Below are 26,348 nucleotides of genomic sequence, written 5' to 3'. Positions count from 1 at the left end.
AATCTCTTCCTTCCACACCTAACACAGGTCAGATGACACCCTTTCTCTTTCTCCTTTGAGGCAAGCCACACTGACTTTCAGTGAATATATCATGTTCTTTCTTCCAGACCTGGGCACTTCCTGTTCCCTCGTTTCCCTGCTCATCTGCCCTAACTCATAGTCATTCTGTACTTCCTTGCTCAGATGGCACTTCTTCCTCAAAACCTCCTTTACCCCCTGTGCAAGCCTTTGCGGGTGCCCCCTCCCATTTCATAGCACTTACGACACTGTCTTATCATGTCTGGGAGTTTCTGGAGGGCAGAGGGGGTCAATTTTGTTGACTGTTCTCTCTCCAGTGCCTCCTGCTGTGCTGGCAGACAGTTGGCATTCAACAAATGTTTATTGAATAAATGGGGAAAAAAAGAATAAAAGGCATAAAATGGAACGGCTTAATGGAGTTAATACTGTGGGATGCATTCACACGACAGTTTATAAAGGGGAAGGGAAAGGAAATAAATGTTTCTTGAGTGCCTACAACATACTAGGCTTTTTAAGATTCATTAACTCATCAGATTTTCACAATAAACTTACGAGGTCAGGATTATTGTCTCTATTTTACCAATTAAGAGACCGGTGCTCAGAGAAGCGAGGCGTCTTTTCCAAGGTCGCACGGCTGGTAAAGAGCACAGCTGGGGTTTCACTCCCTACGTATCTGGACTACAGACCCAGCTTTGTTCCCCTCGGCCACGGTGCTTGCTCACAGAGATAAGTATTTGGGCAAGCACAGTTTTTCCACGTTTCTGACTGATGTGAGAAGTCAGAAAACAGGAATGCGGGCTACCTAGAAAGGGAAGACTAAAGAGGGAAAAGAGGAGAAAGAAAAGTCTGTCTCCAGGCTGACACCTTGGAACTTGGAATTGAAGCAAAACACTTGGTGGATGTTTCCTGAGTCTCATTCTGTATTTAACCCTAATCCTGCCCTTAACCTTGGGTGGTCAGAGAGATGGGGAAAGTGCCAAAGGACTTAGCAGGGCAAGAATAAAATGAGTACATCTATGTCATCCTACCCAGTAATTTTTTTAAAAAGTGAAGATGTATTTTTTTTAGGGTGATTGTGTCAAAATGTGATTTCATCAAAATATCCATGCGAAAATGTTGCATTTCGTGTTTTTTTTTAAAATAAAACCTAACTCTGATATAAAGGCTGAGTGCCCAGAAGCCTATAATAAAGATAATATCATGTAACAATTGAGGTCATACAAAAATATTGCGGCAGAGCCAAGAAATTTAAATTTCTTTTAAATAGTGAAGTACCCTAATGCCCTTATAACAGGGTCTGCCAAGGCAGTAAGGTCAATTATAGCTATCAAAACACAGCCAGCACAGTGCCCACCACATAACAGCACTCGATAAAGGTTGGACCGTCCGTAGGATTATCCTTCATGAGAAAAGAAAAATCAGAACTTTGTTTTCTAGTGGTTCTGACTTTCAACTAAATAAGTGCTTATGTATGTTGTCATGACAGATATTTTTGGAATAAAAAAACGGGTCACCTTTCTAGTGAAGAATCAGAAGGGTATAGTTGACTGCCCACGATAGTTCTTTAGCCTTCTCCATCATCTTTGGGACAGCGTTGTAGATAGACTTCCTCAGATGTGCCAGGGTCTACATTTTTAGCAGCCCCACCTAGAGCCGCTGTGTCTTCCGCGCTGAGAGGAGGCATTTCAGCCATTCTGCCCTCAGTTCCCATCCCCCAAGGAAAGAGGTTGCATATGAAAACACACTAAAAGCCAACAGAAAAGAAACTACGTTTGTAGAAAAGCTTTTCTTTTTTTTTTTTCTGGGCTCTGAAGTAGGTCATTGGCGTGACTGGTTTTAACTATTTCCAGGGTCACTGTGCTGTTAGAAGGAATCTGGGACTTGCAGTCTGAGTTCATATTTCTGTCCTGGTTCTTACCAGCTGTGTGGCCTTGCCCAGTCACATTATCTGCCCTGCCTACTTCACTGAGTTATTGTGAGGTCCATCTGAGATTACAGAAGCCAAAAAGCCTAAGAAGTCACATAATCATAGCATTTGTCCCCACCCGACCTACTGTTTATCTGCTCACTTTGTCTGTGCTCTCCCACTGGAATGTAAGCTCTACATGTGCAAGATTTTGCTCATGCTGTAGCTGCTGCAGCAGCTCGGACAAAGCCTGGCGCCTGGTAGAGGTGTAACATGTTTTGTGTGATTGTTAATTCTTTTTCTAACAAGATCAATCAAAATCTGTGATTCTGCAACTTGAAGGGCATCCGTTCTTTTCTCCCAGAACAGACTTTGGGGAGGAAAAAAAAAAAAAGAGGAAGATTGGCAACAGAAGTTAGCTCAGGGTGAATCCTTCCCAGCAGAAAAAGAAAACATTGCCTAATGATCTCTCACCTTGGGAAGTTTCCCAGCCTCTTTTGCCTCCAAAAAGGCCTTTATTTTTTTTAAAAAGCAGGAAGTTAGTATTCCAAGAAACGTAGGTTGGGACACCATAACTCAGGCTGCTCAAGACTAACAAGGTAAAATTCTTAATTTTAATCAATGGCAAAGCCACATGGGGCAATTGTTAGAAGTTATTCCATGACAACCCGTCACTTCCCCTTGAATCATCTGACTGGCTTTGCTGAAAGATACTGTCTGAAATTAGTGATGATCTCTAGAGAAAATGGAAGGAAGTGTTCCGCTAACCTTGTTGTGTGTGCACTGTGAAAATGAGAAACAGAAGGCTTTGGTTTCCAACGCAGAAACCAACATTCAGGTCACCCCAGCACCTTCCTGAGACCACCAAACAACTCAGTGTCACATCAACTGTCTCCATCTAGGGTTCTGAGTGTAAAACTCTTGGGACCATAAACAAATTTCAGTACTGAGAGCAGTGATAGCCTCTGCCACATCCTACTCCAATCTAGATGCTGAATAGTATTTGAGCGCTCAACCTTCAAACTCAAGTTTGGGCATATTGATAATTCACAATTTTTACTATGCACCCTATCTTCAATGGTAATTCCAAACCAAAGACATGATAGCAACTTGCTGGGTTCCTCCTGTTGAAAATATCAAATTAATCGATTCCTTCTATGCTGTAAGTGTTTTTCTAATTTTGTTAGGGAAAAAAAGTCAGTATAAAGAAAACACAGTTTAAAATAAGGTCTTGAAATTGCCTTAAAGAAGCTTTATTTACTACATCCATCCAAAGAATGTACTGTAAATGGAGCAAGATCTAAATAAATTTAAAAGCTTTTCCAATACAAAGCAACTAAAGGTAACAACTAAACTGCTAGCATGTTTGAAAACAGAACCCTAAAGCCTTTTTTTTTTAACATTTATATAGTTTGTTCTTAACCCTAAAAAAAAAAAGTTCACATTTCAAGTTATAAACTCACCTCAGTAGTGTATGTGAAATGGTTTTGAAACAGGAACAGACAGATCATACACAGAAGGCTCACTGATACTTAACTGGCTATGTCACCAATATTTGTTTTTAAGGTAGTCTGGTAACTGCCATGTTAAGATACCACTTTTTTTCTTTTCTTTTTATTACCTCTTTTTTTTTTTTTTGCAAATAATTTACAGGCCCATGTAAAATACAGTAAGACCTCTGGGTCAGAGTCTCATCCCATGAACCCCTGTGACAATCCTACAAGGGAAGGAGTGTCCTTTCACACAAAGCCAAGGGATGAGGATCTGATCCAGATTGCATTTTGTTGGATTACTCATTCCAACGGATGCGAGTTCGGATGCAGCTTGCCGGGTACATCATCAGGAACATTGCACAATTACTTTATGTCATTGAAGAATGATGGATAGGAATGTCAAGAATGTTTAAAGGCCTTTGCAGGCACTCAATAATTTTACAGAATAGTTAAATAAATATTGCTTATATATAAAAAATTCATCCCGCCCTAAAATGAGGGGGGAAAAAAGGCATTTGGGAATCTCTTAATTTAAAATTTAAAACAAAACTAAAACATTTGCTAAAGGCATGATCCTATTATGAATCCACAAATAAGAATTCAGCCACCAGCAAAAATTCGGTGAGTGGTAAGACTTTATGCATCTCTAATATGACATAAAAACACAAATGTGTACTTGCTACCTATTGCACACCTCACTTCCTTGATAGAACCTTTAAAACAAAATTCCAAGTTGATGTATTTCATAAAGTAGATGACAATCTTAACATTTTACTGTATTTTACATTCACTCTGCTAAACAAAAGCCTTTAAACAGGCACAAAACACTGCAACAATACATTTACTTTCTAATAAAACAAAACTTTTTAATAACATTGAAATAAAATGGTTTCATTTTGCATTAAACTATATACCATGAACTTCTGCACCATAAAACAACTAAAAACGAGCATCAGGAGATATTTACAAACTATCTTTTAACTCCTGGGGGGGTCTCTCTCCTCCTGAATGTGCCTGCCCCAATTTAGTTCACTTGCCCCGTGCACAGCAATGGAGGGAAGCCGTGTTCAAGAAACTTAACATTTCCAACACCCTTGACGACCACAGACATTTTGCATGAAACATGATAAGGCAACTAGAAGCATAACTTCCTGTGACAAGGGTCTCTCGGGGTCTTGTCTACAGTAACATTCTCTGTCTCTAGAAACTCATACTTCAAAAACGAATAAAAGCATTAGAAAAGGAACTAAAGTTTTATATTGGACAATGAAATACATATGCAAAGGTGTCTTATGTGAACTATTAAAATCTTGTGCTTACACATACTTTGCTATCGAAAATACCTCCCCAACCAAAACAAAACAAAACAAAAAAACACAACAAAACAAAAAATCCCAACAAATACCCAGGAAGAAGTATAAAAGCTATCAATGTTTTCTCTGTTGGAGGAATTCACTTGCCCTAGATTTGCCAAACACGGAGTCGGGACTGGGGTTTTGGGGAGGAGATGAGTGGGCGAGCCTGGGGGAAAACAGGTTTAAGAGCAAGGACACACAGAGGATGAGCAGGGGCCCAGGGTCATGGTGGCAGGTGAGAGCTTTCCAGTGTTTGGACTCAGAAGTGTGACAAGTCTTTTCAATGTTGGCTTAAGGAGAGACTGAGTGTTTAATTTCTTTTAAAAAAGAGAACCATCGTGGATAACACATGGTAACACCGTCGACCCTTAATACCAGCAAAAATAGAGGTTTTACTCATTTTAAAATTGCACTTTCCAGTATAACTTTTACAATAACATTTTATGTAGTATTTTTAAAGCACTATTGTTTGCATCTTTAAATATTGAATATACTTTTCAAAATAGTCTCCTAGCTGCTCAAGTGTGCTTTTTAATATATACTTGATATATTATTGAAGGTACTACAAAATAGAAATCTCTGGAGTGCAGAAGTTAAGAAAATAACCTTCATACTGAAAATATATCCTTAAAAATACAAAAACAAAAACCTCTATACAAAGGTACTACAGCATACAAATTTTTAAGAGATGGTATTAAGGCACGAGCCATTGCAAGTCTCTGAGAAATGTATGAACACAGGCCTGCTAAATTGAAAATAGTCTTAAAAAACTAGTGAAAACTTCATGTATATAAAATGTTTCAGTATGATATCTGATAACATTCTTCACTTTCAGGTTTCATATGTGTGCTAATCCATGTTCTTTCTTCATAAATAGTAAAGTGTTCCTTCAGTGGTAGTTCTGTGGTTTGTCTGTGCTCTCGTCTCAGTATGTCTGGTAGACATCGTGAATGGGAACCTGAATAGCAGCAGCAGGGAAGGCCTGAGGTATATAGCCCGCGTATCCTCCATAAACGGCGGCGGCGGCGGCCGCGTTCTTCTGTAGTGTGGCAATCGTGGCTGTGGCCGGAGCAGCAAATGGAACGTAACTGGCCCCATAGATCCCGGCAGTGGGAATTCTCTGAACGTTTGGAGCCACCGTGTAGACTGGAGTTATTGGGCGGCCCTGAGGAGGAGAGAGAAAAAGAGTCCTTACTGATGGCGTGTGGGGTCTAGGTACCTATGCCCTTAGGCACCCATTCATTCAACAACTCCACTCATTCAATTCAACTCCCAGGGGCTGGGAGTACAAGATCTAAAAACAAAGGTTTCCATTCTCAGGGGAGGGAGGCAGAGAGGTAAACAAGTAATTATTGTAAGGGAGTGTGATAAGAGCCATGAAGGTAGTGGAGCATCCTCAAGACTCATTTGCTTTCAATTGGTGAAAGTGACAGAACTGGACCACTGAGGGAAAGTTTAAATACCCTGGAATCTTCTACCTACCATTCCACTCAATCAGCATATGCCCCAGAGAAAGGGAGAGAAAGAAGCTGAGAATCTGCCCTTTACTCAGTTGATCTCATTGTAATTAAAAATAAGTATTTTACCTAAAATACATGCTGGCTGCCTCAACTAATACTTAAACTGAAAGAACACAGTGTTTCAAAAACGGAGGAGAGAACAGACTATGACGACGTTATAGAACAAAGGATACAGATCTCCAAAAGGGCAGCTTCTTAAGCTGTGACCTAAAAAAATCGGGACCATACTCCATTTTCAGCAAACGAGATCGATGGTTTCAACCATCTCCCACCTAAGATCTGACACCACAATACATACAAATTGTTGTAGAAGCTTCGAGAAGAAACCAACTAACTTGGGGAGCTGGAGAAAGCATTTCACAAGTGGAGACATTTGAGCTGGGTTTTGAAGGAGAAGGAGGAGTTTCCATATGAGGAGGAATTGGGGAAAGACAAGCTAACTAAAGCTGCCTCGCTGCAGATGCCACCACTGGTTTCGTAGAAGTCCCTGCCACCTCCTTCTCTCCACTTGACAATGTAACATACTATGTGCTCAGAACAAACAGGAGTAGAGGGAAGACTCTGATTCAGGATTTCCCAGTGCTTGCTATGGAGCGGGTTCTGTGAGCTGCTTTATGGAAAAGGAGATTTTTTGTAAAATAAAACATACATTTAACAAAATACCTGGTGAACCTTATGTTCCATAGAATGTCCTGTAGTAAATGCTGCTATGGCCTCTGTGTCTTAATCCATCTTCAAATTAAACAATTCAAGATACGTGAAATGGAGAATTAGATTTAAAAAATTACTTCTTCCTGGATTTTTATAAAGGAATTTAGCTATCATTCCTTTATAAAATCTGCAAATCAGAATCTTAAAATTATGTTCAAAGGTAATTCATAACCTAAGTCATTTTTTTCAACTGTAACCAAAATATAGTCACATGTTGCTTAATGATGGGTATCCATTCTGAGAAATGCGTCATTAGATGATCTCCTCGTGGGAACATCACAGAGTGTACTCACACAACCCTAGGTGGTCCAGCCTACTAGGCTATACGGTACTCATCTTACGAGACCACTGTTATATATGCAGCCCGTCGTTGACTAAAACGTCATTACATGGTGCATGACTGTAATAATTATATTAAAGATAATAAGAACTGAGAGATTATGGTCTGCTAGGCACTATTCTAAGTGCTTTATTTGTATGACATTATTGAATCATCACAACCACCAAGGAAGCTGGTACTATGATAAGATGGAGAGATTCAGATGTGTTCAATGACTTGCACAAGGTGACACAGCTTTTAAGCAATGGAATGTGTGACTCTGGAGCCTGCACCATCAGCCCTACATTATCTTGCCTCCTGCAACACTGTAACACTGAGTACCTCAGGAGCAACCAGGGAGAGACACTTCAGAACTGTGAAGGCTGTGATTCAAATAAAGATCCAGATGGCACATCCAGCACAGACTCACATAAGACAGAAACAGCCTGCAGTCCAGAACATGATTATGAGGCCTGGAATTTGGACCTGACACTACACACCAAAGACAAAAGTCCACCAGTTTCTTGGTAAAGAGGAATGAGAAATTATTACCAGAATTCCACTCAGTCTTGCTTGTAGGTTATTATAGATATTTATAGTCAGTCCACAAGTAATAACTACATTTAGTTGTCATTATACAGTGTGAAGTCATTTACAACTTATTCCCTTTTCTGGTTTCAGGAAATCTCGAGTTAAAGAATCCTCAATGGCGTATTGATAGATGAATAAATTTCAACCGGTGTGAAGCTTTCTGAATGATGCAGTCAAGACTGGTGCTCAGAGTGGGCAAATGCAAGTCAACAGCACCCTACTGTGGTGGTCCACAAGCCTGGCTCTGTTTCAGCATCACCGAGGAGCTTGTACCAAATACAGATTCTAGAACCCCAGCCCTGTTCTCCTGAATTGGAATCTTGTTGGGTTTGAGTCTAAGAATCTCTGTTTTTTAAACACATTCCCTGAATAATTCTTATCTAATTGATAAAAAGATTTGTGCTTGTTGATTGATAAGGTATTTGAGATTCACTGCCTCTCCAAGAATAGCTGTTTACTGTTTGGATGAATGACCTGTCCTTCATAGGTATTCCCTGTGGGCTATGCACTGAAGACAAACAGAAATGCGAGATGTAGCTCCTGGTCTGGAGGAGCTTTATTTTAATTGGGGAGACAGAACCTACTGGCAGTCATATGCCAAGTAATCATGGAGGTAATAAGAAGTACAGGAGAGATGATTTCCAAGGCTGGGTGGATGGGAAAGATACTACAGAAGAGATGAGACTCAAGAAACCATAGATAAGAGAACACGATGAGCAAAGATGGGAAGGAGGCTGGAGGGGTTCAGATTGGATTGGGAGGAGAACCGGCAATAGTTAGATATGGTTGGAGGGCAGATTTTGCAAAGTTTCACATATCTATATCTCTACAGATATTTCTCTCTACATGTGTGCAGGCGCACACACACACACGTATATATTCATACACACACATACAGAGAGAGAGAGAACTTTAAGAAAAACCTTCACTGAACTTCAATTTGGAATGTGAAAATGTGAACTATTTCCCTGGACTTTGTGTGCCAGCTCTTTAACAATAACGACATGAGTTAAAAATTATCCAGTGTCGTTAAAACAAAAAAACAGTATGTACAATATTATGACATTGTGAGAAATGACACATCAGTTCTGCATACTGCTTCCCATGGTTAATACAGTGAGACTACTAGGGTAGTACAATTATTATTTAAAACTGTTCTGTCCTGTCATGATTTATATTAAAAATTTTTCTGTCACCCAATGCCATAGTTCTAACAGAGAGCTAGGCACACAGTAAATTCTCCTGCTGAATATTAAATGAATCCATGATGGAGAGGCCTCACACACAAATTACAACACTGCAGCAAGAACTCTACCTGGAAAGGCGGCGGCGTGGACACGGCAGGAATGACGGCGGCGGCAGCCGCAGCGGCCACAGCAGCGCTGGCTGGGTCCGGCTGCACGGCGATGGGGCTGATCATGTGCTCCATTGTGTGGATTTTGCCGTCTTCAATCATTTTGGGAGCTGGAGCTGCCTGAAACATGGAATACTGGGCCCCAATGGCAGGGATGGCCACTGCAAGAGAAGTAAGAGCGAAACACAGGTCAATCACTTTCAGTCACCCAGGGAGGGTCACCATTTTCTCAATGATATTTTTAAAAACCAAGTTTAGCAGTCACAGGCCTCTCCCTGCTAACTAACGCTCTCTCAGTACACGTAAGGAGGTGCTACCCAAGAGGAAGAGAGGGGAGGTGGCAGGTACTCCTCCTGCTTGTCTTTCCAAAGGAACCACGTGAGGATGGAAGGAATCTCCCAATAGACCATCACGGAAGGAAAGTCTAGAGTTAGGGTTCTGCACCAACATTCCCTGCTGCCTCTACAGAAAAACCTCATTCTGAATCTTACTCTTGATATCCCCTAGAGCAAGAAAGGGCCTTCAACTCTGAGAAAACAGGCTCAGAATAAGAAGTGAGATCAAAGGCTTGAGGTCCAACCAGTGAGTGAGCCTGTCTGTTCCTGTTTACTCGCCTCCCTCATGGCCAGACCTACTGCCCTCTTCACTTTCCTCACGTTTTAAGAAGCAGATGCTGCTGAGCGTTTCATTCTGAGAACACGGAGGTCTGTGTACATCTTCCCCAGCCTGTATTTCAGATTTCGAAGTTACTGATTCAAGGAAAAATATATTATAAAAAATGGAAAATTCCCTCATTTTCTAATGCCCACTCATTACAGCAAAGCAGTAGAGTGACTGGATTTTCGATGGCACCTGCCAATTCAAGACTTGTTTCTGTGAGTAAAGTCCAAAGGACTCATTTCACCCGGAGACTCAGACAGACAGCAGTCATTGAAAGTCAACAACTATGACAGAGAGGGGCAAAAAGGAAAAATACTAGCTCTGACCCAGAGGAGTTTGTGTGAGTGTGTTATGCTATCATGTATGCGTGCTGAAAGGATAAGCAAGAATATGAAATGCATACACAAAATCCTTTCATTTATTTCTTCTCCAACTGTAGGTATATTTATTCTAACACAAGCTGACTTGATAATAAGTAAGGAAGCAAATGACTGTAGATTAAACAACGGTACAGCCATTCAATAAAATAAACACACCTAAAACCTGAACTCAATCTTCTACGCACCTTTCCAACCATATGGGCTTGTGTCCAGCTACTTGACCCCTGCCTTAGTCCTTCTCCTACAATACAAAGTTCTAATTTTCTGGATGAATCAGAATAGAGGCCAAGAGGATGGGCCCAGAGAGGGTTATGAGTTTAAGCTCCCCTGGGGCAGTATTAAGTAACTGTTGGATTGTTCTGGCTATCAGCCCACAGGAATTTCTACCTCAGGCCCCAGGACACAACTATACACTTAAAGATTGTTTAAGAGTTCTCTTCTCTAATTAAATCTGAAGCTACTGCAACTCGTCAGCAGGAGTCACTTTCCCAACAAGTAGACGTGACAATTCCTACTTGCATCCAGGCTCTGTTTTATGGAATTACAGAAAGATATGGGATCAGTTTTACATTGCTTATAGTGTTGATGGCATTTAGAAAGAAAGCCAGTCTAAGGGGTCACTTAACTGAAGAATTTTTTCACAGGCAAAAAAAAAAATTACCGTTGGATTATTGCAAAAGGAAGCTCTCCTGGGAAAATGCTTTTTGAGCCCTCTGTGGCCAATGCAAACCTACGCCCCAAATGAAAAGACTCCCCAGCTCTGTTTTAGCTAGGGGAAGGAGTGTACAATCCTCAACCAGAAGAAAATCAGAGCGGCTGAGCATCACAGCAAAGATTCCCTCAAAGAGCCACCCTCTGTGACACCAGGAAGTCTGCAGGAGGGTCACTCCAAATGCCCACGACTGAATTTTCCATGTGCTTGGCTACTTGCGTGGTGTGTGCTAATAGAAAGTTTGTGCTATGCTCACACGAGGGGGCTAAATGAAGTTCCTTGCAGGTTAGGATCAGAAAGAAGACCTATCTCACATTAGCTGACCAGTGGGCAATAACAACGTTGACAGGCTGGTTTGTGGTGCCTGGAGGTGAAAGCAAAGTTTAAGGTCCTTGGCTTGAATGACTTGAGTGTCCCTAACCCCCATCTACCTATCCAGCAAGAGGAGAAAAAGAGTGCTGGGAATTAGAATCCTGGGAATTAGCAGCTGTAAAAACTTTCACTGCTGTCTTATTCCCAGGAGTTCTGGTTTGTTAAGACCATGACAAAGGACAAATAGAGCTATTTGCTCCCAAAGGGGAATTTTCTACCCTTCCCAACAATTCTCAGAACCAGCAATAAGCTGCACCCTCTGACTTCTGAAGGCTGGGGTAGAAATAGGCTTGAGTAAGGAAAAGACAGTTTTTAGCTGGTAGAAGACACAGAAGAACTCATATTCTTTCATTTCCCTCCACCCCTACATCCCCAAAACCATGCCTACTACGTCGCAGATTGAGAAAAAGCCTAACAACTAGCAGCACCCATTTGAAAAACCCACTACTGGAAAGTTCGACTTGAACATGGTCAGAGCTAGACCATCCCCTTAAGTTCCAGATAAGAGACTCAGGAAGCCACATTCTTTGCCTAAACCCTGGCTGCCTATGAGAAGAGGAACCCATGTGCAGATGAAAGAGCCCAAGGAAGGCTTGGGGTCACTTCAAAGAGAGAGTTGGGGTTTTGGCTGAATGGATGCATTCTCACTCTGGTTTATACTGACCTGTACCAGGCTTAATGGCAACTGGATTGACGGCAGAGATTTCCAAATTTGGTACAAGTTCATATCCTTTTTCTTGCTGCTTTCCTTTCCCTTCATGATATCGGCTATATATACCACGGCCAGCAGAATATCCCCCGAGGTAAGAACCCCTGGGCCCTGGGGCTCTGTTGCCAGCTGCTCCTCGACCCCGGCCTCTTATGCTGCCTGCTTATGATAAGAACACAAAAAATGATGAGCAACCAACAGTGACAGTACAGGAGGCTGACCTTAACTCAAGGGGTTTGGCATTTAGATGTTTGTCCTGAGTCTAAGTTGCAGGTGGCTACATCTTTGCTCTTCTGGGAGCTGGTAAGATGCTCCAAACATTCTGTTCCAGCCTAGATTCACCTCGTAGGTATGTCTGCTAAATGCAAAAGATGAACTTGTGGGTGAGTTTCTAGGATTGCAACTGCAACTTTAACAAAAAAAAGAAACAAAACCCCACAACACTCAGACCATAAAAAGGCTAGGTCTGGAAGGGGATCTGCTGGTTCACCTTCCTCATTGCATGCGTGAGAAAACAGGCCTAGGGAGGTTAAAGGGACTAACTAAAGTCACAGAGCCAGTCAATCAGAGTAGGATCCAGAACCTAGGTATTTTTATTTCCCAATATGATACCTGGTTGCATCATACTGTAGCCAATGATTTAAAAAAACAAAACAAAACACTGCGCCCCTTTCTGCCCAACATTCTTAAGATTTAATTTCACAAGTAGGTTTTAACCTAAGTACCTAGAGACTGGCAGACTAGCCCCAAATTGGGTAGGCCCTGGAAAGGCAGTATGCAAGAAGAGCTTGCATGCCTCAACGGTTTACCAGTCACCCCATACACACGAACGATCTACATTTCTCTCAATCCTATAGAAGTGAATGCCTTTAGCACCAGCAAAGAACAGAACCGAGCACCGACACCCAAATGAGGGTGGGTAGGAGGGTCGAAGTCCACCAGCTCAGTAAATTACATCCACAACACCCACGACATCATCGGCCTAGTAGATGCAGCTCTCGGGGGCCTACCCAGAGAATAGCCCCCACTAACCTTTCACGAAGTAGTCCCTGTTGGGCCCGATGAGTGCGTTATAGGGGTAGCCATAGTAGGCCAGCGTGTAGGGGTCGCAGGAGTACACATAGCTGGGCTGCTGCACCGCCGCCGCCTCGGCCGCGCCACCGCCCTTGGCCGCCTTCTGGTAGCGGGAGTATTGCTCCTTGTCCACGGGCTTGGCCAGCGTCACCTCGAGGCACGAGCCCTCCAGCTCGGTGCCGTTGAGGTTGTTCATGGCGTGCACGGCGTCCTCGCGGCTGGTGAAGTGCACGAAGGCGTAGTCGCGGATCTTCTTGACGCGCTCCACGCAGCCCGGGTTGAACTGGCCGAAGCTCTTCTTGATGGTGTCCTCCGTGGTCTCGATCATGAGGTTCCTCACGTAGAGGATCTTCACGGTCTCCATCACGTCCTCGTCCACGTCGATCTCGGGCTCGGCCCAGTCCACGGCGATCTGGTGGCCCCACAGCTGGATGCGGCCAGGCATGAGCTTGCGGCGCGCCATGGCAGCGGCGCGGTGGCTCTCGTACTCCACGAAGGCGAAGCCGCGGTTCTTCATCTTGTCGGCAGCGCTGGCGTAGACGATCACGTCGAGCACGCCCTCGGTGACCTTGGCGATCTCCTCCAGGATCTCCTCGCGCTTCTTCATCTTGGGGATGCCTCCGATGAAGAGGCGGCAGTTGTCCACGCTGCAGCACACGCCCAGCAGGCGGCCCGGGCGGATCTCGTAGTTGTTGAGCTCGCGCACGGCGCGCTTGGCCTCGTTCTTGTGGCAGTACATGACGAAGGCGTAGCCGCGGTTCTTGCCGTCGAAGTCCATCATGAGGCGCAGCTCGTAGATGCGGCCCACCGCCTCGAACACGGGCACCAGCTCGTCCTCGTAGACGTCGCGCGGGATCTTGCCCACGAAGACCTCGCAGCCGCGCTGCGGGTGTGGGCCCTCCCAGCCGGGCGGCGGGCCGCCGTACTTGCGCTGCCCGTTCTCCTGCACCATGCTGTAGCCCGTGCGCTCCAGCAGCGCCAGCAGCGCCGCCTCGTTGGGCGCGCCCGCCACGCCCTCGGGCACCTTGGCCGAGGACGCGGCGGCGGAGTCGCTGCTCATGGCTGCGGTGGAATCCTCTGCGGTCATAATGTCAAAGGCATCCACGGCTGGCGGAAACCTGGGGGAGGCAGAAGGGAGAGTGAGTGTGGAATCTGCCCCGAGCGGAGCCAGCACTTGACTCCCCCAGCTCCCTCTGTTTCTTTTTTTAAAGACACAAGACTGGCGCTTAACCATCAGGTGGTTAAATGAGAAATAAGATGGAGACCGCTCTGGAAAAGCAGCAGCTCTAAAACAGTCTAAATTAGTCAAGTTGTTTTGCAGGAAAAACCAGAAGTGACTCGGGGAAAAAAAAATCAGAATGAGCAAGTACTTCCGCTTAATCAGTACCCCAACAGCTCTGAACTAGAGAACCTGCTGTAATTGCCAGTGAAAACCTCACGTTCTTGCAGCGAATGGCAACATGTTTTGCCTAATTCCTGCACTGTCAACTCAGATGGATGTCCTTTTAGTTATAGCATTTTACCCCATTTATTTCTTTGGCAGACATCGCGTCTTTCTTTGCTTTCTTTTTCATTTAGGAATGGACAGCCTTTTTCATTTAGGAATGGAAACAAAGCAGTGTATTTATATTGCTAAGGAAAACTTTGAGGAGGTGTTATTATACAGGACAGATAACAGAGCTGTGTGCTGAAGCTTTTTACCAGGAAGAAATGGAACATCGATATTGCAGAGGACTTGGCCTGGGAACTGTGGTAAGAGCTGCCAAGTCTGATTTTTATGGTGTCATTCAGTCAAATTCTTGGTATGAACCATTCATGGATTTAGAATCAGTCCACAAAGAGCTAGATTAAGTTCAAACTGAGGGACTTGTGAAGCAGCAATTACCTGGTAAACCATACTGTAGTTTTCAGAAAACTGTCATGTGCATTTTCTTATTTGATCTTCTTAATCTCCTTAACATAGTAAGTGATAGTATCATTACTTCCAGTATGTTTATGGGGAAATAGGCTCAGAGAGGTCGAGTAAATTGCCCATTTCATACAGCAAGTATCAGCTCGTATCAAGACTTGATTCCAAGTCGTCTGGCTCCAGATTCTGTGTTCTTTCTTCTAAACCAGTGCTGTGCAACAGAACTTTCTGTGATGATGGAAAAGCTGTCACTAGCCTCGTGTGGCTACTGAGCATATGAAATGGGGCTAGTGTGACTGATGCACTGAGTTTTTCATTTTACTTAACTTTAAATAGCCACATATCACAGTGCAGGTCTACACTGTGTTGCCTTCACTCATACGGCACAGAGCTCTGTGGAAATGATTTTAAATTATACACTAAGATCATCACTAGTATCTTCATACTGTGCTTTTGTAAAGAAAGGCTCTGACTGGCTTTTTAAAAAATGAAGTTTATTTCATTTTTGGACTATGAAAATTCTCAAGTAAATTTTATGGAAAATGAAGAAGAGAAATCATTCCTAATTCTACCAAGTGATAGCCACAATTAAACTTTCCCATTTTTATAATTGATTTTTTTGGGGGGAGGGCTGGAGCTTGGCTTCCAACAAATTTACATCGTGTCGCTTTCCTTCATTTCATAAGCACTCCTCTGTGTTCTTCAAACTCTGCCAAAACATAATTTTTAATGGCTGCGTAAGGTTTCAACATTCAACTAGAACCTGGAGCATCATTTAGTTTGAAAAAAATTACCACTAGGAGTGGTATACAAGAATATTAGGGGAAAATTTCAAGGGTAATTAAGGTGAGTTTGACCATCTAAAGAAAAACGAAACAAATTAGAGCACACAACGGAAATCTGAAATGTTTATTTGCCAGTTGGCCAAATCGATAGTTCTCTGGTTCATTTGCTGTAACAGCAGGGGCAGTAAAGCTTAGTGGGGAAGGGTGAGGCCTCTGGAGCCAGAGTGCATGGTTGTATGTTAATCCCAGCTCGAACACGCCTAGTTGTAAGACCTGGAGCAAGGATACCTCGCTGCTCCGTGCCCAGTTTCCTTTATCGCTAAAGTGGCAATCACAATGACAGTATTCAGTTTAGTGGAGTAAGTGAGTTAAGAGACACAAAGCACTTTGAACTGTGTCTAGAACATTGAAAATGTTCAAGAAATGTCAGTTATTATTATCTTTCATCCAAACTTCTGGGTAAAACTTCAGACCAATTCTTTCAATTTCAGAGTAATTTTGACATTTTCTCAGTTCTTTAAAAACATCCGTTTGATATGGCTTCTATTGTTATGTTTTATTTGCTTTGCTTTTCAAGTACTTGAAAGCTGGTTTGTCAACGTATTCAGTTACCATGAAGTTTTTTTTTTCTGGTGTAAATTTGAAAATGATACATTATTTCTTGTAGTTTCACCCTGAAACAGAGATTTCAGTATCAGATTTGAACATGAAGATCTTCGTCTCCTTCCAAATGGAAAATAAGGATATATGTAAAAAGACTATTTGCAAATATGTGTGTGTTTATAATCTGTGATCTGGGAAGGAAATGCCAGGTACATATATAAACATGTATGAAGCAATTTAAGACCTTACATGTTGTACTACATAAAACATTGACTCAAGTCCAAAGGAATGGACCTTATTGGTCTGCTGAGATGTGTAGAGTTGACTTTTTGTTTTCCTAATTGGACTCTGAAACTACCAGTTTACACACAAAAAGTCTCATAATGATCAGGCTATGAGAGTCATTTGCGATTACAACCCCATTAATTTTATCAAAAATTCTGTTTGCTTTCAGTCTGCAATCTGCTGGTGTCGGTAACAAAATGATCTCTCTCTTTTTTTTTAAAGATTAGCACTTGAGCTAACTACTGGTGCCAATCATTTTTTTCTTTTCTTTTCTTTTCTTTTTTTCTTCTTCTTCTCCCCAAAGCCCCCAGTACATAGCTGTATATTCTAGTTTTAGGTCCTTCTGGTTGTGCTATGTGGGACGCCGCCTCAGCATGGCCTGATGAGTAGTGCCATGTCCACACCCAGGATCCAAAGTGGAAAACCCTGGGCTGCCAAAGTTGAGTGCACGAACTTAACCACTCAGCCATGGGGCTGGCCCCTGTTTTAAAATAGTTATAGCTACGGCCAGCCCTGGTGGCCTAGTGGTTGAGTTTGGCATGCTCCATTTCAGCAGCCTGGGTTCAGATCCCGGGCATGGACCTACACCATTTGTTTCTTAGTGGCCATGCTTTGGCAGCGGCTCACATAAAGAGGAAAAAAGAGGAAGACTGGCAATGGATGTTAGCTCAGGGGGGAATCTTCCTCAGCAAAAAAAAAAGGAAGAAACAAAGTTATAGCTTGGAGGCCGGCTCCGTGGCCGAGTGGTTAAGTTCGCCCCCTCTGCTGTGGTGGCCCAGGGTTCGGATCCTGGGCGTGGACATGGCACTGTTCGTCAGGCCACATTGAGGCGGTGTCCCACATCCCACAACTAGAAGGACCTGCAACTAAGATATACAGCTATGTACAGGGGGGTTTGGGGAGATAAAGCAGAAAAAAAAAAAACAAAAAGAAAGTTATAGCTAGTATCTTACATCTATGGATAAAGAAAAGCCTTTTCTCCTGAGTTTTTGTCATCTGTAACAAATGAACCATTGAACCAACAAATGAGGTTATTGACCCTCTTTCCCTTTTTCTTTGGCCACCAGGAAATTCAAGATTGAATTTTTCACTTCAATTTTAGTAACTGTATAGGACATTACAACACATTCTCAAGTTGATTTAATTTTGGCTATAGTTTCATTTTTTAGTCTGTTATATTCCCAGTGCCATGAATTTAGTTATTTATATTATTCATCTTATTGTTTACGTATTCTTGGAAGCCATGTCACATAATTTTGGCGCCAGGAGAGGAATAAATCACAGATATATCTTTGTATATATACATGCATATATAAATCTAATTTGCATCAGACATTGATTCATGTAGTATCTAAATTAATTGTTTTTTACACTAAATACAAATATTGGCATAAAAGCAAGTGAGAACCACAGTGAGATACCACTTCACACCCATTAGCATGGCTATTATTAAAAAAAACAGAGCTAGCCCCAGTGGCCTAGTGGTTAAATTCAGTACACTCTGCTGTAGGGGCCTGGGTTCGGTTCCCAGTCGTGGACCTACATTGCTCTGTTAGCAGCCATGCTGTGCTGGTGGCCCACATACTAAACAAATAGAGGAAGATGGCATGGATGTTAGCTCAGGGCAAATCTTCCCCAGCAAAAAACAAACAAACAAAACAAAACAAAAAAATAAGTGTTGGTGGGGATGTGGAGAAATTGGACCCCTTGCGCATTGATAGGGGGAATGTAAAATGGTGCAGCTGCTCTGGAAAACAGTGTGGCGGTTCCTCAAAAACATAAACAGAATTATCATATGATCCACCAATTCCTCTACTGGGTATATACCAAAAAGAATTGAAAACAAAGACTCAAACAGATATTTGTATACCAATGATCATAACAGTATTATTCACAATAGCCAAAAAAGATGGAAACAACTCCAAAAGTCCATTGATGCATGAATGGATGAAGAAAATGTAGTATATATACACAATGGAATATTATTCAGTCTTAAAAAGGAAGGAAATTCTGACACATGCTACAACATGGATGAACCACGAAGATATTGTGCTAAGTGAAATATGTCAGACACAAAAGGACAACCACTGTATGATTCCACTTATATGCAGTACCTAGATTAGTCAAATTCATAGAGACAGAAAGCAGAATGGGATCATCACTTAGGGATGATGAAAAAGCTTTGGAGATGGATGATAATGGAGTCACAAGGTGAAAGTACTTAATGCTACTGTCTGTACACTTATAAGTGGTTAAGGTGGTAAATTTTGTTATGCATATTTTACCACAGTAAAAAAAAAGCTCAAGACAGCTCAGAGGTGCAAAAAGGACAAAAATAAGATTCCATAAAATTAGGATTTCACTGGAGCTCATTAAAAAATGGTACACTGAGGGGCCAGCCTGGTGGCATGGTGGTTAAGTTTGTGTGCTCTGCTTTGGTGGCCCGGGGTTCACAGGTGGGGATCCCAGGCACGGACCTAGCACCGCTCATCAAGCCACACTATGGCAGCATCACACGTAAAATAGAGGAAGATTGGTACGGATGGTAGCTCAGCAACAATCTTCCTCACACACACACATACACACACACACAAAATGGTATACTGAGTCAGTTTAACATATTCAAGAAAATCTTATGGTCTGCAAACTCCTTTTTCCTTATCTTTATGTCTAATATACCATAGTTAAACAAATTATATGATGTGCTGGTCAATGAATTTTTGAGGCCAAAGGCTTAGCTATATAAAAGATAAATGATTTACTTAATGCCTTAAAAAAGGGAACTATACAGCTAATATGAAGAAGAGTCTCTAAGAGATGGAACAAAATGTGCAGTTTATTACAATTAGACATGCTTTCGGCCAGCATTTAGTAAACTACGGCAGTAGGCCAAATATAGCCTGCCATTTGTGTTTATAAATAAAGTCTTATGAGAACACAGCCAAACCCTCTCCCCCCCCCCCCCCCCACCTTTTTTAATGTATTATCTACGTCTCCTTTTGCACTATAAGGACAGAGGTGAATAGTTTAGACAGAGATCGTATAGCCCACAAAACCTAAAATATTTACCATCTGGCCAGGCATAGAAAAAGTTTGCTGACCTCTGTGCTAAGAGATGTGCAGAGAACATCAAACACAGTTTCCTACTGCTAAGTAGCACAGTCACTTCTCCCTGCTTCCTATGCTGAGCAATGACTTGATATCAGGACCAATTTTTAAATTCTAACACATAACATATAAGACAGTCTTCTTGAGCTGCCTCTCCACCTCCTCCCCACCCCACCCCCCTGGCCATCCAAAGCTGTTTTCCATTTAACTGCACGGTCACAGAGATGAAACCTGGAAGAAGAGATCTCTGGGGAGGTTGTTGGCTCAGCTCCTAACACTTCTATGTAAACAATACTTTCTTTTGATTTCAAAAGAGACATAGAAGGGTTTGTGTTCATTTATTCATTCATTCGGCAAATACTTATTGAGCACCTACTATGTGCCAGCATTGGTGGACCTTGTCCTTCAAAGAGCTTACCTCAGAGTTAACAGAGCTAAAGAATTATGCTCCAGATACTGGAGTTGAGAATTAAGGCATTTTGTACTCATAAGGAAACTGAGGCACAGAGAGGTTAATCAGATTCTCAGTCATGAGCATCAGAGCTGGCACTTGAACCCTGACAGTCTGGATTAGAGTTGGTACCACAGCTGCCGCTAAGTGATTGCTACCATAGGCCTGTGGTGAGGAGTAAATGAAATGATCCATGTGAAGCTCGTTGTGCAGAACCTAGCACTAAATGCTCCAGAAATGTGAGCATAAGAAATTTGAACTTAAAAAAAAAAAAAAAAAGATTTTTGAACTTGTGGTATGAATCTTGCCCTTATGTAGGATTCTTGTGTTTACAGGGAAACAGGCAAGAGCCAACTTCAAACCAGTCAGCCTGAGAAGCCTAGCCTGCGAGTTCTGGTGCAGACTGGTGTCCAGTCTCCCGGATTCCATTCATAGCAGGTAAGCTGTCTGGCAGTGTGGTTCTCCACTGGTGACGTGGCTCCGGCACCCAAGTGGAAGCCTGTTTCTCACCTAACCCTTGGCTAGAGCAGTTTGCAGAGAACCTGAAGAAACTTGCTGCATTGGATGCAGAAGGTCCGGTCATCCACGTGGATGCCAGATCCCCTGAGGCAGGACTCTCCCAAACAGAGCCATCCTCTCGTACACACTAAAAATGCATTAGTGTTCACTGAAGGCCGCTTGTGTTAAACAAACACGGCAATGTGTTTGAAACAAATCATTTATTCACAGTTGGGCATATAAAACAGAGAAAAATATACTTCTAAATAAAGCTATTACTATTCTCAATGATTAGCTAGACTTTTTGTGGTCTTACTTTAGGTTGAGTTTGAGCTTCTCAGGGTAAAATAAAATTTCAGAGTTAACTCAGACTTCAAGCAGAAATCATCAAGGATTTGAATTCCCTTCTTAGTGCTGGTTCAGGGCATGTACCTTTCAGTAGGATTTTCACTTTGAGCTGAGATGTTTTAGAGGGCAAGGGGTACCATTGTACTGGGAAATATTTCCAATGTTTACCAACCAGTCTTTGCCTAGGATCAAAAAGAGGCATGAGTTTACTCTAGAATTATCCAAACTACCAGTTAACTTTGGTTCACAGCTCTCGGGGGGTGTGTGTGTGTGTGTGTGTGTGTGTGTGTGTGTGTGTGTGTGTGTGTTTGAGATTAATATGCAATTTGGAATTCTTGGAAGAGTTTTATTTGCTGACCAATGGACACATTGCAATTTGAAGATATATTCAGTGGGGAGCAGTGACTTCCAGTATCTAGCTGGAATTTAATTCAGTGGAAGGTTGTACAATGTATTTATCTAAGCGGTAATTCTATCTCTGTTTGCAGTTACATTTCTATTTTGATGTCCCTTATTTATACCACAAAATTTTTGTCTTGACTACAGTCACTTCTTAGGCATGACCTCACATACACAATGTACACATATTAAAATACATACCATACTGGTTAAGACTGAAGACTCTGGAGTCAAAGAAATGTGAGTTCAAATCATGACTGTGTCACTTACTAGCTGTGTCCTAGGAGGCAAATTGCCTGAGCTCCATTTCCACATCTCTAAGATGGTTCCAGTAATAGCATCCATTCCAGAGGATTGGTGCCAGGATTAAATGACATTTAATGCCACAAATCAGGGAGGAAAAAATGGAAGGCCAGCTTCTCCAAAAAGTTTCCGAGATTTGGCCTCACCCTGGGCATTTATGTTACTGTCCTGGGCCAAGTTACCACCACCCATTAGAGTAAACAGCAGAGAGAACACTCCCACCACCAGGCAGGCCTCTGGCACTGGGACATTTCTGTTCCCTCAGAGTCTGAAAGTGTAAAAGGAGTTCCACTCAAAATGGAGGCAGAGTACCAAAGGTGAAGCTGAGGACTGAAGCACAGGCTCTTTTTTTTCCTGTCTCAACTGGCAATCTCTTGCTATTTGAAGGCATGGCCCTTGGGACACACAAAAGTCCTTCCATGACTCTCTTATTTAGGTAAAATCCTGAAAGGCTAAAGAGGCAGCGGAATAATGACATGCTGGGCCATCCCTCCTGTCTGCTCCTGGCTAATCTGAGAAGAGTTCATTCATACTGGGTCTTTAACTGCTAGTACAGATTTTGTTATAGCAAAACACATCATTCAGTGAATGATTGTGTTGGATAAACAGAGCCAAAGCCAAGAGGCTCACTTTTCCCAGGCATTTCTATCAACACATCCCTGAAGATGAGGCATTTCACTGTGGGTTCCCAGGGACACTGCCTGTAGACCACAAGAGGGGTAAAGCCACCGCCCAAGAAGGGGAGAGTGGAGGTATTTTCTGTAGGAGTTTGGCAGCACAAACACCCGTTAAGAATCTGTTATCTGGTTCCCTTTAAATAAGGATTACATACTTAGACTCTTCTCAATAGGTCTTTGGGGGTAACGCTGAAAAAAGTGAAACCCATAAATTCAACACACATCTGCCTCCTGGATTAACATTTTCCCAAATTGTGAACCAGCAGTGCAGGGATTTCTAGCTTCACCCCTTATCTTAGCTCCTTTGACCTAAACCTTTGAGGATCTGGCAAGGAACAGAAAGGCTGACTAGGAGACAGATGCCAGAAAGGAGAAGGAAGAAGGAGAAACAGCAATGGCTTATATCATATAATAATAGCTTGAATATATATAGTGTTTTGCAATTTATAAAATTTTCACATACATTATCTAATTTCACAAAATCCCAGAATTTGAGTTGCAAAGGGACCTTAGGTATCGTTTAACACAGGATTTCTTAACCTTGTTTCCTAGTGACATTTTGGGTGTGATAATTCTATGTTGTGGGGGGCTGTCCTGTGCATTGCAGGATGTTTCATAGCATCCCTGCCCTCTGCCCACTAGATGCCAGAAGCCCCCCAACCCTCCAGGTTTTGACAACCAAAAATTTCTCACTGCTAAGAATTACTGATTAAGCCTGACTATCTTGGAGCTGTAAAAAGATTATATACTTGCACATGGCAGGTACTAATTAAATAGTAGGAGAAGTTGTTATTTTATACTCTCCACCTCCAGCCTGGGCTCAATGTCTTGATCTGGCTCTTATTGTCAAGGCTGTCAGGACTGAGAAATGCACAACATGTTTTAAAGGTCCAAAGTAGTGTCTCTATGATACCAAACTACTCATTTAATTTGGCTGAAAACCTATCAATTTAATTTTTCAAGCCAAACAGTTACCACCATGAAGCCCTATCACACTGCTTCGGTTGTCGAATTGATTTATCATCAGAGGCAAACTGACAGGCCTGGGTCACAGAAACACCACTTCTGCAATCAGGCCAAGGATCCGCCAAGCTACTGAAGTGCTTCATTTAAATTCAGACCCCTTTGCTTCACGGACACGTGAAAACTGCTGACATTATGGTTTTTAAGGCTTGGACCTTTCTCAAATGTCACTGCTGGTTTCTTCAATAATGTAGAAAGCCTCACTTACGATTCAGAGTTTTTTTTTTTAAAGACATACTATGAACAATCACTAAAAATGTGCTCCTAGGACACAGTCAATTCACTGGTACTAAGATCAACCTCCCTACCCCTTAGGCAAAAGGCAAGGATTTGATGGGACAGATGATCAAATGACATTTGTGGATAGATTCATTCATTCATTCATTCAAACACTGATTGAATACTTGCTGTATGCCAGGCCATACTAGGTATTTGGGGATACAGTGATGACTACTGCACAGTTTCTGGGGTTCCTAGTCTACAAAGGGTAGAAGAAGGAGGGAGAGGAAGAGAGAGCAGAGGGAACACCATGAGCAAAGATGGGCAGCCACATAAGATTATTCATACGTTCTTTCAACAAACATTTTATTGAGCGCCAAAGCTATGACAGTCGCTTAGTAAAGTCTACAAGCAACACTGGACCATAGGTCAAAACAGAACCCAAGGAGGAACCCAGCTATAACAGGTAGACAAGGACTGGGAATCTGCATGTCTGGTTTAATTATATTTAGAGACAAATGGAAATTCTGCAAGGGTGAAGCTCTCTTTATCCTCCTACACTTAGAACTAATTATATTATATGCCACAATATCGCAAATGTAATACATACACAATGATCTTGTAATAGAATGAATTAATTAAAATCATGAAAATCAAAATCCACTTTATTGAGCATTTTTATGAGCCAGACACTTTGCTGACTGCCATCGCTTAGCACAGTGAGATGATGACAGAGGAGGACACTGTTCCATGACACGTCTAGTATTTCTCGGAAAGTGGCTGTGGACTATATTTCACTTACACGCTAAGAAGAGAGCGGCACTAAAGGAGAACAGGTGACTTAAATACAGTCCTCCCTGGGGGGAAGAAGACGGAAGCAGCACAGGTACCCCTAGTTTTAATGGGGAAAAAAATCACTACCGCCTGCCAGTCTTTCCTCCTTATTCATGTTTCCTCCGCCTTTTCTTTTTCTTAATCATTTTTTTCTCTTTCTCCTCTTAAATTCTCATTTAATATCCCTGTTTTTCCAATGTAATTACCTTGGTTAACAAGTCCCCCAGAGTAACATACAGAAATAGAGTAATGCTCCTGTCTGATTAGCTGTTTGCTTTAATCCTTGTTTAAATAAAACACACACACAAATCGCTTTTTATTGGGTATTCACCATTTGAACGAAATGTAGTAATATATGGTTGAAAACTAGGGAAGAGAAGATAATTTGTCAGTTATGAATTATTTGAATGCTAAATTTATAATTTTTTGAGGTAGAATTTGCAGATATTTGGAAAAAACAAAGCTGCTCTATTCTGAGGAAAGATATTTATGAAAAGCAGGAGGAGGAGGAGAAAGAGAGGAGGAGAACCAGTGTTCTCAATCTTTATAATTTAACACGGCAAAGTTAGTCAGAAATTTACATGAAAGTTACAGACGATAAAAGTTACACAGAAAGCAGAACTATATTAGTTAAAGAAACTCATGAAATATAGACTTAAATTTTAAGAAGGGAAAGGAGGAGAAAATATATATCTAGAGTTTTACTGAACCTAGAGCATTTAGAATGAAATGTTTAGGTGTCAGGAAGCTCAGGATTTTCCATGAATATTAAACTCCTAGGACGACTGTTGGAATTAATTGCTGTTTAGGTCTCATGTACTCTGTACTTTCATTGGGTGGACTTGAGTTAATATTTCAATTGAAAAACTAAGACAAAATGCCCCTGATTGGGGCTAGTCCTTTATTCCCAGGCTCACAGAGAAATACTGGATATTCTTTGAGTTGATAAACTGTGAAATGACTTTATTGCTTCAAAGGAAATAAGTTATACCAGTCTTGCAACTGTTTTTGAAAAGCATGGCTTATCTTATCCCACCCTGCATCAGAAAATTTAGCTGGTTATTTCCTCTTTCTCCAAATCCTCTTTAATGGCAGAGAATCCACAGTGGCAAACAGTTTATCCTTGATAAACCAGTCCCTATGAAAACCAAGAGGGGGCGGGTTAGGTCCCAGTTTGTCGCTCATAGGTCCTGAAGCCAGAGTATGAGTAGATTTAACACTAATTTATTAGGGATTTGGGCATCCAACTGCCAATACCAAGGTTTCTAATGTTGAGAATCTAATTCATGTGGAGAATCCTGCAACTGTGAGTTATATTAGTGTGGCGCTGTTATCTCTAAGCCCGTCAAGAGAGCAGCCAGTCCAGCACAGACCTTTGGTCTTGGTGATACTAGGTGAGGCAGCTTCCACAGTGTCGGGGTTTCTTCTTATTTCTCAAGATTCTGCAAGTGAAGGCGAGGCAGACCTTCACATCTTATATTGGAAGCACACCTAGGTTCTGTCCACAATAAGAGAACTGGGATAACTGTTTTGGAAACACGGTTTGCCCACATAACTGTGGCTAACCTAGTTTTGTTTCTCTACAGCAGCATGGAGAGAAATTTATTTTTGTACAAAAGATGTTTTTATTTACTGTAGCCCACAGTTCACAGCCACATTCAGCGTGGGGTGTCCTCTCTCCTTCCCTCTGCTGCCAAGTGTAAGTACATACATAACACAGACACAGGCACAC

General features: G+C 42.0%; 1 protein-coding gene across 8 annotated transcripts in view; it reads right to left on the bottom strand.

The window, feature by feature from the left end:
• Nucleotides 1-3,161: 3,161 nt before the first annotated feature.
• LOC124237311 (RNA-binding protein 47-like) overlaps nt 3,162-26,348 on the bottom strand; it is a 147,568-nt gene continuing 124,381 nt past the window's right edge. For 7 of the 8 annotated variants that reach the window (XM_046656808.1, XM_046656807.1, XM_046656809.1 and 4 more), the window contains 4 exons: nt 13,133-14,292; nt 12,056-12,262; nt 9,229-9,428; nt 3,162-5,937 (listed from right to left, as the gene is read on the bottom strand). In XM_046656808.1, the coding sequence (XP_046512764.1) occupies nt 5,698-5,937; nt 9,229-9,428; nt 12,056-12,262; nt 13,133-14,261 (1,776 nt within the window). In that variant the 5' untranslated portion in view covers nt 14,262-14,292 and the 3' untranslated portion in view covers nt 3,162-5,697. The remainder of the gene's footprint in view (nt 5,938-9,228; nt 9,429-12,055; nt 12,263-13,132; nt 14,293-26,348) is intronic. The other variant, XM_046656814.1, reaches the window with a different exon arrangement.

The sequence above is a fragment of the Equus quagga genome, chromosome 3 (genome assembly GCF_021613505.1).
Source record: "Equus quagga isolate Etosha38 chromosome 3, UCLA_HA_Equagga_1.0, whole genome shotgun sequence".
Taxonomy (NCBI): domain Eukaryota; kingdom Metazoa; phylum Chordata; class Mammalia; order Perissodactyla; family Equidae; genus Equus; species Equus quagga.
The sequence above is the reverse complement of the archived record's forward strand: the minus strand, read 5'-3'. Positions and strand labels throughout refer to the sequence as shown.